Source organism: Semicossyphus pulcher, unplaced genomic scaffold (assembly GCF_022749685.1).
Source record: "Semicossyphus pulcher isolate SPU_LCO1_2020_fin unplaced genomic scaffold, fSemPul1.0.p SCAF_17, whole genome shotgun sequence".
Classification (NCBI taxonomy): domain Eukaryota; kingdom Metazoa; phylum Chordata; class Actinopteri; order Labriformes; family Labridae; genus Semicossyphus; species Semicossyphus pulcher.
The window spans coordinates 5,558,103-5,574,746 of record NW_027211681.1 but is presented as its reverse complement, the minus strand read 5'-3'; the positions used below and the strand labels follow the sequence as shown (position 1 = coordinate 5,574,746).

At 43.2% G+C, this 16,644-nt stretch overlaps 1 protein-coding gene across 1 annotated transcript in view; it reads left to right on the top strand.

Annotated features, from left to right (window-relative positions):
* Positions 1 to 16,257, top strand: part of LOC138594764 (zeta-sarcoglycan) — a 179,532-nt gene extending 163,275 nt beyond the window's left edge. Inside the window, exon 8 of the mRNA XM_069665980.1 lies at positions 16,051 to 16,257. Coding sequence (XP_069522081.1) covers positions 16,051 to 16,257 — 207 coding nt within the window. The remainder of the gene's footprint in view (positions 1 to 16,050) is intronic.
* The last annotated feature ends 387 nt before the right edge of the window (positions 16,258 to 16,644 follow it).

Below are 16,644 nucleotides of genomic sequence, written 5' to 3'. Positions count from 1 at the left end.
GAGACGAGATTTGTAGCAGAGATGACGAGGAGTCGCAGAAGTTACCGACGGAGCATAGCATCGTGCCGGAAAGGGGGCGGAGATCAGGGTGTCGACACGGGTTTTGTGTTCCCAACAATGCCGATCGGAGCCGAGGTGATAATCACCAGGGTCTACTGCAGAGTCAATTGACCCGGGTCTGAATGCCGATTGTAACCTTTCACATTAAGCAAAAAAGCCGGGTGTTAGCCGGTGTTTTGACCAGTGGGAAAAGGGCTATTCAATGTAGTACAGCTGCAGAGAGGTGAGGGCATAGACACGTTTAAATTAGTGAGGAAGTTGTTCTAAACAAGATTTAATACTAAAAATATCCACAGCTGTCTAATTTGCAGTTTCAATATACTGTCTCAGAAAATAATGCCGGACTAAATTTAAATCAGGCTTTAAAACCATTTAAAAACGCTTACTGAAGTTAAAGTACTTTTATTGTGCTGACCTTTAAACTGATGTTTAATGAAGCACAAGAAGTGAAATGTTATAAAGGAGCAAAAAGCGTCCTCCTTGAATTTCACATTCTATTCATATAAAACTCTGCATGTATTGTGTTTTAACTGCAAATTGTTAAATATACAATGCAACGTTAGAGTAGTTGCAGTGACCGTAGAATCAGACACCAATAATATGTAAAACTCTGCACGTTATTTACAATCACCGCATGCTGACGCAGAGCAAAATCAGGTGTTCTTATCCGCCTATGCACGTGAACAAACTGAAGAACCTTAAAGCTGTTTCTGAACAGGATGGTACCACAGAAGGTTTGAACAGCCAAACTGTGTCTTACCACGAGATGCGTTCGAGATGTCAAAGACATCAAAAAGGTCTGACGGTTTCATCATGTCTCAGATCTACATCAAAATACGACTGCAATCCAAGCATCAGTCAAACACTGTCAAAGCACAATGACAAAGGGAATAAAACAGAGGTTTGTGCTGCTGTGTTTGGTACAGCAGTTTCCTTCAGCTGTGTACTTGGCTTATTTGGCTGAGGCTTTCAAAGCTTAGTTTCTGTCAGACAAAATATCGATATGGCAATATATCGACATTCTGACCCGTGCAATACAGGCTGGCGTTAGGCCGGCGCCAAATATCAATTACTGCTCTAAACAGACGTCCCTGCGATGTTGACTCACCGCGTCACTACTTCATGACTCCTTGAACTTTTCCTATGAGGAGAGTCTTGAGCTACCAACATCCCAAGGCTAGTCTTGGTTTCCAGTGAATAGTTCCCAGTGACACATTTTGGAGGTTGGATAATGCCTGTGTGCAGGTCTCATAGCATTCTTTTGGTCCATGTCATGCAGCTCCCTGATGGAGGGCAGATGTCCAATCACCTGCTCAGCAGTGCACATGACACGTTAAAGTGTGTCCTTGAATGAAACACAAATGCCAGAGAGAGACTGGTGCTGCTCTAATCATTGTTGATTGCAGCCAGGTTACTCTCACAATGTGGCATGCCTTGTATGTTGTATTGTACGAGCTGTATCTTCTACTGTCCTCCCTGACTGATCTCACTCCTCACGTTTATCACCACCATTCTCCCTTTCTTCTCTTTGGTTTCGTTGTTTTTTACTTTCTTCTTCTACATCTCCCTCCTCCCTGCTCTACTTCTCAGCCACTCAGTCCTTCATCTCTAAGTAACCCAGCCTATCTAATTAACTTTCCACTGCCAGGGTTATACATCACTGAGGCTGTCACTTCCCAGGGAAAGGGGAGGGGAGGGAGGATTATCATTTTACCTCTTTTCTGACATGTCTTTCTTTCTCTCTCCCCCTCTTTTTCATGTATTCTTTTGTCTCTCTTTCTCTCTCTTTCTGTCATCCCTGCTTAAATAGATGTCTCCATATTGATGGTGAACAATAGCATAAAGTAGGGTGAACAAGGATCATGATAGGCGCCTTTGGCGAGGCTTGATACCATGAAAGGCTCGGGAGAATGAAGGTTGTCACCCTTTATTATGACACCAATTTTCTCGACTCTGTGCTTCAGAAAGAGCACAAGAAATCTCACCAGGGCATGACTCATTTTCTCCGAACACTTCCTGTGTCCTAAAGGAGATGTATGTGCGAGCTTGATGTGATGAATTTCTGCTGAAAAGCTTTGCCTAACGCTAATCCTAAAGAACTGAGGGTAAAATAATTGATTACAACCAAGACTAATGACCAAATAAAAAAAAAAATAGCAGGGAAACACGTCTTTCTTTTCTCCTTTATTAATCTTTCAGGCTTTCCAGAACCCAACAAATTACCATCTGAAATCCCAACGGAGCGCTTAACAGAGCAAATCACACAGCTGTGTTTCTCTGTCTCTGTTCCCAGATTAGCTTAGCTTAGCATGGCCCAGGTATGAAATGCAGCTTTGTCAGATGAGAATAAGCACCTTAAAACTCATCTAAAGGATGACAGACGCTGTAGATCTGTGTTTACATATTCACACTATTTCAGTGACTCATTTGGAATATACTAAGATTTACATCGAAGCCTCTCACTGTTCTGAAGCGGCTTAAAATGAGAATCTGTGCCACAGCATAGATGTAAGAAGGGAAAAAATACAATTTCCCTGAACAGAACTTAGATTTTATAATGTATTTGACTGTCACAGCACAAATCGTTATTAATTATAAAAAGCTCTTTCAGCTGGAAGGTGACCATGACCCCTCTGTAGAGCAAAAGAAATGTGTTCCCCGACAAGGTCAACTAAAGACGGACAGCCTTCTCTCTCCCTGAGGCTATTTGTATTTCTTTACAGGTATTGAACTGACTTTTAAAATAGCAGTAACGATGCTGTGACCACACGAAGGTTACACGCTTCGCACATTATCTGCTTATAATGTTGCAATTTGAGTGCAGATCATTGTCGAAACAGTTGTCGCCTTATGTCTGTAAAAATGGACGGTTCGGCCATTTGAAAAGCTTCTTGTCGAGAAATCTATGAAGAGAGCAGATAATAGAGAGCTAAAAGGACAGACAGATACAGACAGTCACAAAGAGACAGGAGGAGAAGCGACCTGAAGGGCAGATAAACCTGTTCAACAAATAGAAACTGGCGTACAGGCACAGGCTACCAAATAAAGCCAGATATACTATTGAGCAACTATTGTGTCTCCTTTCCCCCGTCCATTTGTCTGGGTCCTGGCTGTTATCGACACATGGCACTTCCCCCTTTAAACCATTTTATTACAGTAGAGCCCAATGACGCAATGTCTCGCACAGTGTCCTCATCAGGCAATCTATTTTACAAGGCTCCTTTTATATGAGGACGAGTGTTATCCTGGAGCTCGGAGGCAAACATTTGATTGCTTTGGAGTTGAAAGACTTGACTCCACTGCTTTTTTCTGACATTTATGAAAATATTATAATACACCATGACATTTTCTTTTACAATTTTCCATATCATTTTGATGCCTTTGCACTGCTTGATGTAATGCTTCTGTGGTTAAATACAGACAGTTCAAGGAAGCTTTTGGATTTCAAATCCTCTCCTGCAGGTTTGCAATCAAAAAGGTGTTGTCTAAACTATTACTTAATGTGATAGGGACATTAAAGAGGGGGTATTACGCTGTTTCACAGTTTAAGACATATATATAATGCTGGATGTCCAGACTAAACGTGGGTTAAGTTTCAAATCTGTAGGTAAAAGTACGTTGGAGTAATCCCCTGTTAAAAAGAGTCTCAGTCTGCAAGCTGCTTTGAACGCTCGCTTCCAGACGCTTCACTTTGTGATGTCACAAAGTGGAGGAACTCTATATTTGAGCATCTGCCCGAGACACAGCAGAACTTCCTGCCCCTGGCACAGTTCATGGATATGTCCACCCAGCAGCTCAGTCTGCCTCAGAATTGTTTTTCACTCCACCACAACGGCTCTGCTCGTCAAGCTGGTTAAGAATGTTTGGAGAAAGTGTTTCTTTGGCTGTGAAGGAAAGACAGTGTTTACTTTTCCAAAAGACAAGAGCAGCAGACGTTCAAATCGAAAAAGTGAAGTTTACTCTTTGCAAAAAACTCTGTAACATGGCCAAAGGGTAGGAGGCGTGCCTCAAACACTGAGTTAGGAGAGCTGGCCGATCAGAAGAAAGCGGGCTTGTAGGGGCGGGGTTTCTTAACCCTTAAAGACTCTTCGGGTCAAATTTGACCCATTTTGACATTTGACAGCAGTAACACCACCCTACATGTCATTCTTTTAGCCTGAAATTTGATGACTTTTCAGAAACTGTCCCCAAATTCTCAAAAATCTAAATATTTTAAAATATTATACTTTAATATAGGTGCTACACATTTTTGTACACTGAGGCTGTTCCACATCAAATTTGATCCGTATCTATTAAAATGGATTTTAGATCCACCAGTGTGGGTCACATCAAGGACAATGGTGATTTAGGGAATCTTCAAACTGTGAAACAGTACATGCCATGTCTGTGTATATTTAACTTTTGTAAGGGACTATAGTGACAGTAGTGAGTTAAAGGGGGACCTTGACACTGCCACAAAAAACGCCTGCGTTCCCACTACATTTGCCCAGGTTTCCACAGAGACGGGCACCTGTTGGTCTTTGAAGTGCCACGGGGGAATCTTGTAACAGTGAAAGAGCACAACAGCACAGCTATCATATGGTGCAAATAAGGAAAAGAGGTCATGAGGTCATAGGGTGCCTAGACACTGTTGCGAGATCTGCACCTGCAAACACAAGAACCTGCAATGTTACAAATTAACCTCAAAATTAACAAATAAAGGAAAATAAAGGATGGCTGCGGAAAATGGAGGGGATGAAAACCTAAAAAATGCACTCTCCCTGCTCTCTGAAACAATCATTAAGGATAAATCACCAATGTGTTAATGTCAGATAGACTATTTATACATTCTAAAGACATCTGTGGCTCAAAATTTGGTATAGACACTTGTAATGATTCTTGGGCTGGATCAAAATTGACCTCGGACCCTACTGTGAACCATTATACAGAATAAAAGTTAATTCATTTCAGTAATTCAATTCAAAATGTGAAACTCATATATTATATAGGTTAATTACACACAAAGTGAAATATTTCAAGCCTTTATTTCTTTTAATATTGATGATTATGGCTTAGAGGTAATGAAAACCCAAAATTCAGTATCTCAGAAAATTAGAATATTACAGAACATTAAGACCGATTAAAAAAAGGATTTTTAATACAGAAATGTCGGCCTTCTGAAAAGTATGTTCATGTATGAACTCAATACTTGGTTGGGGCTCCTTTCACATGAATTAATGCATTACTGCGGCGTGGCATGGAGGCGATCAGTCTGTGGCAGACCTTCAGCTCGTCTACGTCGTTGGGTCTGGTGTCTTTCAGCTTCCTCTTGACAACACCCCATAGACTCTCTATGGGGTTCAGGTCAGGGGAGTTTGCTGGTCAATCAAGCACAGTAATACTATGGTCACTAAACCAGGTACTGGTACTTTTGCCAAGTCCTGCTGGAAAATGAAATCAACATCTCCATAAAGCTTGTCAGCAGAAGGAAGCATGAAGTGCTCTAAAATGTCCTGGTAGACGGCTGCATTGACTGCGGTCTTGATAAAACACAGTGGGCCAACACCGGCAGATGACATGGCTCCCCAAATCATCACTGACTGTGGAAACTTCACACTGGACTTCTGTGCCTCTCCACTCTTCCTCCAGACTCTCGGACCTTGATTTCCAAATGAAATGCAAAACTTACTTTCATGTGAAAAGAGGACTTTGGACCACTGAGCAACAATCCAGTTCTTTTTCTCCTTAGCCCAGGTAAGACGCTTCTGACGTTCAGGAGTGGCTTGACACGAGGAATGCGACAGCTGTGTGTGGTGGCTCTTGATGCACTGACTGCAGCCTGACTGCAGCGGTCATCCCTGTTGCTTGTGCACCTTTTCCTACCACACTTTCTCCTTCCACTTAACTTTCTATGAATATGCCTGGATACAGCACTCTGTGAACAGCCAGCTTCTTTAGCAATGACCTTTTGTGGCTTGAGGGTGTCAATGACTGTCTTCTGGACAACTGTCAAAGTCAGCAGTCTTCCCCATGATTGTGTAGCCTACTGAACCAGACAGAGAGAGTTTTTAAAGGCTCAGGAAACCTTTGCAGGTGTTCTGTATCCTCCTGCTTACCTCTCCAGCTCAAGTGGATCATTTATAAGTCTGGTGTGACTTATAAATGATCGGTATGTGGCTGATCCCGGGAACAACAGGGTTATGGGAGCTATGGAATCATTCTCAACTCTGTCGATGAGCTTAAGGGTTTGTTGGGTTCCCACTGGCAACCCTTAAGCTGTTACTTGTTTTTCTTTTGCCTATTTGCAGAAATTTCTCTTTTTATCTTGGACAGCTGATGGTTTGCCAACTTCTGTTTGTTGATTTTGAACTGCTGCCATATTCATCAAAGTCGCCCAGAGGCACTAAAAAACACTTTCCACCACCAAGGGGAAAGACAGTATGTGCACTGCAAGGCTTTTATTTTCTGGCTTGTCAAAGTCAATTTGTAGCAGGGTATGTTAAAATAATGGGTCGTAAACACATGAAAATAAAGTGTTCTTTTGGTCTTTGGGGTTAAAATGCTGATTTAAACACACTGAGATTATTTGTAACATCTTTTAGACTCTGAAATCAAAAGATAATTCCAAAATGAAGACATGAAATGAGATGTTATCTATGCAACAGGTACCTACACCTCTTAACAAAGTTTAACTATGATGTAAACATTTGGAACTTTTGCTGCTTCCTCCTTTGTAACCTTCATTACGCTTCAACACCTCGTGACTGCATATCTGTGTCACCCACAGTCTGCGACGTAAGTATCACCTGTCCGTCTGCCAACCCAGCGGCAGAAAATACCTCCATGCATCCCTAAGAAGCCCAGCTTATCCAAATAGCATTCCTTTTCATCGATTCTCATACAAGCTTTCCCCCGACCGCTGACACCATCAAATGAAGAGAGGACAGCGGATGAAGGGAGGACAGAAGGAGGATCGGATGAGTAGGAGGTGGAGGAGGATGGCAGAAAATAGATGTTTCTGTCGATTTTGCAGGAGAAAATAAAGGCGTGCGGGACAGCGAGGCTTAAAGCCAAATCAATGTTGTCAGCAGCTGGCACTTAAGAAGGGGCCATTAAAGTTTAAAAAGTTTGGAAAGCAGCGCTGGAATTAGGGCCAAATGGGTTAGAGGTAGGAGAGCGCTGGCTTCCATTAAAATCAAAGCCAACGAGAGCTGACAGATCCTCTCAGGATTCCTGCTGTCCTCCTGACTTTTTTTTTTCTCCATCAACTCCCTTTCTTTCTCCCTCCCTCTCTCTCGATCCCACATTCATTGACTCTCTCCTTCTTTCTTCATCAATTCTCTCCACGCTTCCAGTTTGTTCACCCGCTCGCTGCCTCTGTTCTCGTCTCTTTGTTGATTATTTTTACTTTAACTCTTCATCAATCTCTCCCTTCCTGTTCTCGTCTCATCATATGCGCTTTATGCACCCGCAGCTCTTTTCAGCAACTTTTGCACATCACTCCTCTCTCTCTGTCTCCACATTTGAGAAGCCGCTTCGCCGCACTCGCCGTTCATTTTAACAGACAACTCCTCGGAGAATGGAAACCAGATCTGCTGAAAATCAGTGAAGTTTCTTCCAGCATTCAGCTGTAGGAATTCACATAAATGTGTTCGTTTGCTCACTAAAGTCACTGAAGTTAACTTTTATATTTAATTCATAACCAGAGTATGAAAAGGGATCCTTGTCGAAGGGCTACAAATTAAACAGTCTCTTCTTTAACACAGCTGTAGTGTCAGAACGGCTACATTTGCACTCAAGCGGAAAAGGTCCAGTACAGTGGGATCCACTAAAGCACCAATTAGTGAGGTTATACATCATACATGTTTGTATTTTGCTGTCTATTCGCTGTATGTTGAGATGCAGACAGTAAAGAGATGCCCCCTTGGGAGTGTTACTACAAAACGCAGGGTAAATAAAAGCCCTCGAGTGAAACATGCACGGTCCAATAACAACAGTAGTTTGCTGTGTTACTGGAAAGCTGCTGCATGTTGTAGAGGCCATTCAGCACGTGTATGATAAAAGTTTCTGTAAATAATGTAACAACACATGTTGCTATGGGGTGGGTAGGTAGGGGTGATGTCACATAGGGATGGTTAAGCAGGAAGTTTAGTTGAGCATCGCAGCTCTGACTGTAAGAATTCTATCATTACCTAATTGGAACATATCAGCGAATGATATTCCAGAACACTCACCTGTTGCATCTCATCATAACAGTAATCTTCTGTCTGTGTCAATCATCATGCTGCAATAAATGGGAACATCACCCAAAGGTGTTATATTGGTGGGTGGGTGACTCAATTGGAATATTGATGGTCACAACAAATGTCTCATACAGTTGCCCCTTTTTACAGTGCAATTCTGCCACAGCGCCATAATGAAGACGCCTTTGCTATTTTACATTGAACCAAGCAATGTGTGTGTTTTTTACATCACGCTCCACTGTTTTGGGAAGCAAAACATGCGCGAGGTGTAAACAAACACACATGGCGCTGTTCTGCCCTGATGGCTTCTCCGTTTACACTGTTACGCCTCGGTTACGCCTCGGTTACGACCTCCAATAGCGGAAAGTTGGGATGAGTTCGCCCCACCATTCAGCATCTGTACATTTTACACAGAAGACAAGGAGGAACAGAGGCATAATAATCCTGCAGTGTAAATGGGGCTAGTGATTTGTGATAACACAACATAGAGACTACTTTTGGTAGTGAGTGGTGGTGATATCCACGACAGACAGAGCTACATCCAGTCAAAAACATTCTTTTTAAAGGTATAATATGTAGGATTTTCCTAGAAAAATAAAATATAGACTTTTACAAATATAATATAATATAAATCATCACTTATGGGCCTCGATACATGTGTGTTAGTGAGTGTGCAGACCCTTGTGCGACCCTTCCCTCTGCATCTATTCTGTTGTTTTGCTTTGCACGGGACGTTTTCAGGCGGGGCGCTCTTGTGGTTCCCTGAGCCAATCACAGCGTATAGGTGGGGGGTTTAAATTAGCACCTGGGCCTCATTCAGACCAGCGAACATGGCGAAAGAGCGATGCAGAGTTGGCCTTCTTTCTGTTGGACAGGCAGGTACCTCACACCTCTGAGGCGGTTAGCATGCTAGTGCAAAGATAACCGTGATGCTGTCGGTGTTAGCTAGGCGGGATGGGCATGTTCTCGCAGTGAGAGTGAGCTTCTGGTGATGAAGAGCCCAGGAGGAGGGGCCCTACTTCCTATCCTATGTTGTGTAATGTTTTCTACATGAATTTCCTCGCAGAATTTTAGTAACTTTCTCTTCTTGATGCTAGTTGTTACTGTGCGTCAAAACAAATCCTAGCCAATGCTTTAATGCACATATTACTGTCACATGCAGAACAGTTTACACGTTTGAAAGGCCTTTTTCATGCTTTGTATTTGTGGTAAGTGTGAAGTTAGTTCAAATCAGTGAAACATGTCTAAATGAGCAAAAATGTTTGAAGTCTGACAAGTAAGAAATAATAATTTCTCTTTTACTTCTTTTATGAAGTGTCATTATCTTTAACTCTTTTCAGACATGTAAATAAACCTTGACTGCCCTCCATGAAATACTTGTGTGTTCATAAATGTACAAAAATCATCATTAGAGTCGCTCTCCTGCGAGGTGAAACCGGGTTAACTACAGAAACTTTGAACAAAGTAAGGTAACCATGGAGTTTTATTGTTTGTCGACACAATGCTGGGGTTTATTAAGACGCTGTAGCCTGGAGGTGTTATTGGGCTGCTACACTGGGACAGGCCTTTTTTCTTTCCGTTCGCTGCTTGTTGTTTCACCTGCGGGTAACGCTGGATGGTGAGTGAATTAGAATGCTGGCAGGGGGCAGCTCCCTGTCGTACACACTGATGCTGTGGCAGACTTGCAAATATATGAACACACACACACACAAAAAGGAAACACACAACAACCACATGAATACAAACACACCTCCTCAAACTCTGGACACACACACACACATAATAGCATCCAAACACATTTGCATAGAGCAAATTTGTATGAGTATGCAAGCGCAAACACGCACACCATGCCCTGCCACAGCTGTCCCCCTCCTCCTCTGTCTCCAGAGCGACTCTGTTTATTTGTTTTCATCCTCAAACTTCACACTTTGAGACTCTGTGTCTATGTGTGTGTGCGTGCGTGCATGTTTATTAGAGAGACAATAGATTAACAGATACCTGCCAACAGCTGGGAGGAGTGGATGTTTTTCAAAAGGTGTGATTAACGGCGGAAAATTCATTAGCCTAATCTTCACACTGCCCAAGGCTATCATTAAAGATGTGTGTGCGTGTGTTTGTGATTCTGTCAGTGTGATGTAACCCTGACGCAGTCCTTGGATGTGTGTGTGGGAGTTTGGTCTGTTTGTCTGTCTCTACTATTTGTGTTGCTACCCGCCACAGTGTGTATTTGTGTTATTTTAAGGCTGCTTCAGTGTGCGTTTTTGTGTGTATGGGTTCGTCTTTTCCCGTCTACGTGTGCATGTTTGGGTGAATGCATTTGTCTGTGTGTGTGTGTGTGTGTGTGTGTGTGTGTGTGTGTGTGTGTGTGTGGTACAGTAGAGAAGACTGATGTGCCTTTATGTCCCCGCTACATCTGGGTTAGTACACTCTGGCTGTCTCTGCAGCCTCTGTCATTTAGTCCATTGTCAGCTCCCATTCCAGTGGCTGTCCCTTCTACACACCTAATGGCGTGTGTAATACGCTCAGGTAGCTTCAACACCTCCCACCTATTCGTGCTATTGGAGTGTGTGTGTGTGTGTACACGTTCCATGTGCGAGTGCTGGGGGAGCAAGAGAGAGAAAGGAAAACAGAATGGGAGGCAAGATGAGCTGAAGATGAACTCTTTGTGGTTGTGTGTGTGAATTTAGAGCGTGTGTGTGTGTGTGTGTGTGAGAGAGAGAGTGAGAGGTTGCACTGTTATCGTCCTGTCAGCCTGTGTCACTCCTCTCCCATCACTTTATGGGTATCCTCCATCCTCTCAGTGTAAGGCTTTTAGGTGACACTTTCTTGCCCCCTTTGTGTCCCGATCAAGACTTTAGGTTACATCAGTGTACCTCAGCATAACACGGTTCAAACCCGTGACTTTGTTGTACTGTGATACACACACATGCAAAGCATAAGATAAAATATTTTTTTCGTAGTTGTAACTGTTGAAATACAACTAGAACGTTTAAACAGTTATACGACAGAGCCTGTCGCAGCAGAAACTGCTAAAAAGTGTCTTCTCCCCACCTGCATTTTTGCACACCTTCTTTCCTTCATACTCTTCCTCTCTTGTCGTCCCAGACCCTCCTCCTAAACTGCTCCTCAACACACCAACACTTCCTCTTCCTCTTGATCTCCCCCACTAAGACACCTCTTATCTCCTCTGCTGTCTTCCTCCCTCCTCCTTTCATTCCAGGAAAAGCTTGTCCTCTCATCGTCTCCTTCCCCTCCTCTCAGCTTCTCGCAGCTCCTTCGCCCCCTGCACCCTTTCTCGCCCGTTCCTCGGCAGTGCCAAAGGAAATCATCCATGAAAAATGTTTTGACCCGCCGTAATTGCAGCTTCTCCCCATGTTTCCCATCTCCAAGACGCGAAGAGTGAAGAGAGACAGGCACAGACACACACACACTCCCGGCCACCCATGCAGAATGCATAAGGGACACAGGCAGACACACACAATCATAATTATATATGTGTGCAGGCAGCGACATAATAATATGAACACCTCCACAGCCCTGCTGAAAAATGTCTTGGGCCGTGCCACAGAGGTTTACTTTAAACTTTAAACAATGTATGTTTGTAATTGTACATGGATATTTCAATATTTCAAAATACAAACAGTAAAGTCCTCTTACAAAAGCATAAGTATTCACAAACACCATTATATTCACAGACACACATCCTCCCTCTTAAACACACACACAAACATGTACAGACCCTCGCACACAGCTAACATCCTGCTGACCTAATACTTACAGACACTTTCATTTGGGATGAATGTCAGCACTAATCCCACCTTAAGCTACAACAAATGACTCCCCTTCCTCTCCTTCCATCCGCCCATCTATCTGTCCATCCACCGCCTCTCCCTGCCTGCTCGTCTCTACATCTATCCCTCCTTCCTGCCTCGCCTCCATCTTTCTCTCAGTTCGTTGCCGAGGTGTTTTCATCACCGTGGAGGAGAAACCAGACATGTTAATGGCATTTCCTCACATAAACACACAACCAAACTCTCTTTATGCTCCCATCCTGTTGCCATGCTCAACTAAGTTTTAGGTTTTCATTGCTATGGCGAGCAGGCTGTTGGAATTAGATTTGGGTTATGTTGCCAAGCGTGACTGAGTCCTTTCCTGTGTGAGGCTCTAACTGAGGCCTGGCAGCTTTAACTGGGCAGCCGGAGGGAAGATGACAGGTGTGCACCAGGGACCTGTTAAAGGCATACCCTGACATTTAGAGATGTAGTGTGGTTGTTTCCTTTGCCCAGCAAACGGGGAAAGATGTGCACACACGTTTTTCACTACCTTTAAAAGTGTCCTGTTGTCAGTGTTGCTGTGTCTTATTAAAAGCAGCGGGCACGGCAGGCTAATGAGATAGCTGTAGCCAGTAGCTTCAAAGAGGCTCACTCAGTCGACTCAATTATTTGTGTTTTTCTTCTCTTATAACTGAAGACCTAAAACATCTTGTGTAGAAACTGAACTTTTATGAAGATAATGCACACGCAGAGAGCTTTTATATATCTCTTTATAGCATTTAGGGAAGTGCAAAGCCAAATCAGCATGTGAAGATGTCAAAAATAAAACCTCCAACTCTTCTGGGTGGGCGCAACTGTGTTGTTGTTGTTGTTGTTGTTGTTGTACACTGTGCCATGCAGGAGCAACAGCATTGCAGGCTGTAAACGTTACAAACCGGGTCACAAAATGACCACAAACCACAGAAATAACTTCGATGGAAGCAGAGAAGGGGGATAGAAGCAGAGGGCAGAGACGTCATGGTGCGCTGGGACTTTATTACTGGACACGAGCTGGACGCACACTTTTACTTCTTTCTGACTGTGTTGAAATCTGATACTTTGACAACACAGACAACAGAGAAAGCTTTAAAACTTGAGTCGGGTTCAACACAAGACTCATTTTGGCTGTCGCTGAACTGAATTGGTGAAGTGAAAATGATGGTAGAAGTCTCCGTGATCGATGACTGTCATCCATTGGCAAAAGACAATGGCATCAATTGGCCAGACCCTAGTGGCAACTCAGCGAACAGTTCAACAACCATGCTAATATTCCTTTTGGGATGAAGGTATCCATCTTATCTGGACCTGTCTTTTTGTCTTGGAGGAATCATTCATATGTCGGGTAAAAGGATTACCATAATAGAACTTCGAACTTTGATGTAATTCCCCTTGATAAATGGTTAATGGACTGTTCTAGTCTAACAACCACTCCAACCTGCTTTTACTCTACATGCCACATTCGCCCATTCACACACTGATGGCAATGACCAAAGTGCCAATTTCCAAACAGGATCTATGCTAGCTACCTGATGGCTATGCCACCTGGAGCAATTTGGGGTTCAGAGTCTTGCCCAAGGACTACATTGACATGTGACTGTAGCAGTCAGGTATCAAACCGCCAACCTTCCAATCGAGACGACCGAATTGGTAATGGTGGCCAAACTGACGGGTAATGCTAACTTTGCAGCTACCAAAACTTTTGTTACAGATCACAAAATTTGAACTCCAACATAATAAATAAGAGAAACTAGAATGCAATGATTCCCTGCTACCATTCCTCATGTAACACCTTCATACTTTCAATCTAGGTAAGACAAGTACGGATTTGGACTCTTCCTATATCGAAACTACACCAGTTCATTCCATCAATCACCCATTTGATAGACTGACGAAATGTCTTATTGCAAATATATTAACAACACCAAAAGCTCTTTAGCTATCGGATAATGTAAAGTATTACAAGAGACATTTTTACTGCGTGAAGACCTCCAGGCTATTGGAATGACACCATCTTTAAGGTTACCTCGGTTTATTCTAACCGCTCTGGTTGTCAGCCGATCCATCTCCAGGTTAATGGCTAATAGATGTGTAGCTTTTAGCCCTACAGATATTTAAAGGCAACACAAGCATACCTCTGCTCCGCTCCATCATGCAGAAAGAGTGTGTGGATGTTGTTTATACAGTTCGAGATGTGCCCCGTCAGCCAATGTGAAATCATTAGTTATACTAATTGGTTCTTGCTGTTGGGGTATGTGAATCCTTCGTGCCTCCCCTCTCCTTTCTTCTTCAGTTCATTTTATCTCCCTCTCTTCATCCTCTTCCAGCCACTTCTGAGCTGACATCTTCTCTGTCATCCTTCTCTCATATCTCTCATATGACTCCCTCTCTTTTCCTCTCTTACTGCACTCGTAGCTTTATTTCCGCACACTTTTTCACTTTTCCTCTCCTCATTTTTAAAATGAAGAACATGAATAATTAGGAAACAGATGTCTGCTGAGATTAGCGTCTGGCCTCGGGGGTTTGTGTGAAAGGGACAGCGAGAGAGAAGTGCTTCCTTGGACGCAGAAGATGGAAGAGCACATAAATAACGATGTGAGGCAGTCAATAGAAAGCATGATTGTGTAATGATTCTCATTTGAAGCATAGCCGGTATCAATATGAAGATGAGAGGAGTGGACTGGAGGAATGCAGGGCGAAGTAAGGGTCAGGAGGGATGGAGGCCATTAACGGAACAGCCTTTCCTTGTCATTGACAGTTGTCTTTCTTTTCGTTACCAAGAGGAACTTTTTCTCGACTTTCTACATACATTTAATGGCCCTATTCTCAAACCACTTTTACCTTTTGTCAGACTAGAACAAAACCCACTGACACAAACCTGAGGTCTTTGGGCACCGCAAGATCTGCGACCCCGGTAAAGTTTCACACCTTGCCTGCTCCAGCTGGTAATCCATCCTTGAATCATCTAATCTGAACTTTTTGCGGTACTTTCCTTAGTCAGCGACCTTTTGCCATTGTTTGTACATTGCAGGTGTTTTCTCACAATCTTTTTAGATAACCTTGACAGGGGTTCACGATTGGCTGCCATCAGAAAGCAGGCTTGAGCCCAAACTCACTGAAACTCCTCCAAGGGCCCCGAAGGTGTATCTGCATTGGAAAATCATTTAAGCAAACCTCTTTGCAAGTTTCCTCCAACATATTGACATCCAGTCAGAGAGAAAATGCATACATTACAGTCCGACCACTGCAAAAATGACCAGAGAGATAACTTCACTTGTCAATGCAGATACACTGAGGAGGTGTTTTATTTCAAGTACTTTGAGCTTTGACAATTGGCTGCTTGATTATTCCTTGTTCTTGAGTTAAGATGTTTTGTGTGTTTGATGGAAAACATGATAATACCTATGATATGATATTAAATGTAAGTAACTGGAAAATAGGTAAAAGTTGTCTTCATCCACAAAAGGTATTTTTTCTGTCCGTAAGCTTCCCGTGTGTCTTTTGTTCCCTGTCTCTTCGTCTTCCCCTCACTCCTCTCCCACTGATTCCCTTGCTTTTCTCTTCACCTCCCTTGCCCTCTGCCTGCTTCACTCCCACTCTACCTCTACATCAAAGGGTACCCCTTCTAAATAGAAATCCAGTCTCTGTCTCCGTAGATCTTTCTTGATGACAACCCCAGTCGACCACAGAGAGTATCATCCCCTACGGCAGTGTGCTCTCTCCTCCTCTGTTTCCACAACCCCAGTTTCTTTTCATTTTTTTAAGAACAACTTTCTTCCCTTTTGTGTTATTTTAGGAGCCAAGACAATCCATGTGAGCTTAGTTGCCTACAGATGTAACATCAAGTTCTGTGTTTCCAATGTCATGTTCATACATAATATATTCTAGATTATGTTTCAGATCATCTATCTGCTTTTCTTTTCTAGGTTTCTAATTCCTCTCCCTTGTTATGTCCCCAGATCTTTCTAGATGCCAACACCATCAGACTGGGCAACATTCCCCTTGGCAGTGCTGTGGACCCCCTGGAGGGGGCGCCAGCAGGGACCACCTACACCAAACAGACTGTGTACGAGCTTTGTTCCTGCGCTAACGGCAAGCTTTACCTGTCCCCGGCTGAGAAAGGCTCGACCTGCCAAACAACCAGTAACTTTTGTCTCTGGAGCTGAAAGTGGGAGGCTAACAGACACCTGGAACATATGGACTATTAGTGTTTGAAGCTAATGCTAGCCAACAGACTGAATCATCGTGGATTATGGCCTCATGGAGAGCTAATGCCAGCTAACCGACCCAATCAACATGGATTGCAGCATGGTGAGAAGTTCATGTCCGTTGACCAATCAAATTTAATGGATTAGAGGTTGGCAGGAAGCTAATGCTTGCTAACGGACCAAAACATCACGGACTTGCTCGGTGTGAAGCTAATGCAAGCTAAAGGACTGACTCAACATGGACTAGAGCTTGATGAAAAGCTATCCCCAGCTCACAGACCAAATTAATATGGATTGGTCAGTAGCTAATGCTAGTCAAAGAGATGGATGACTCAGCAGGAGGCA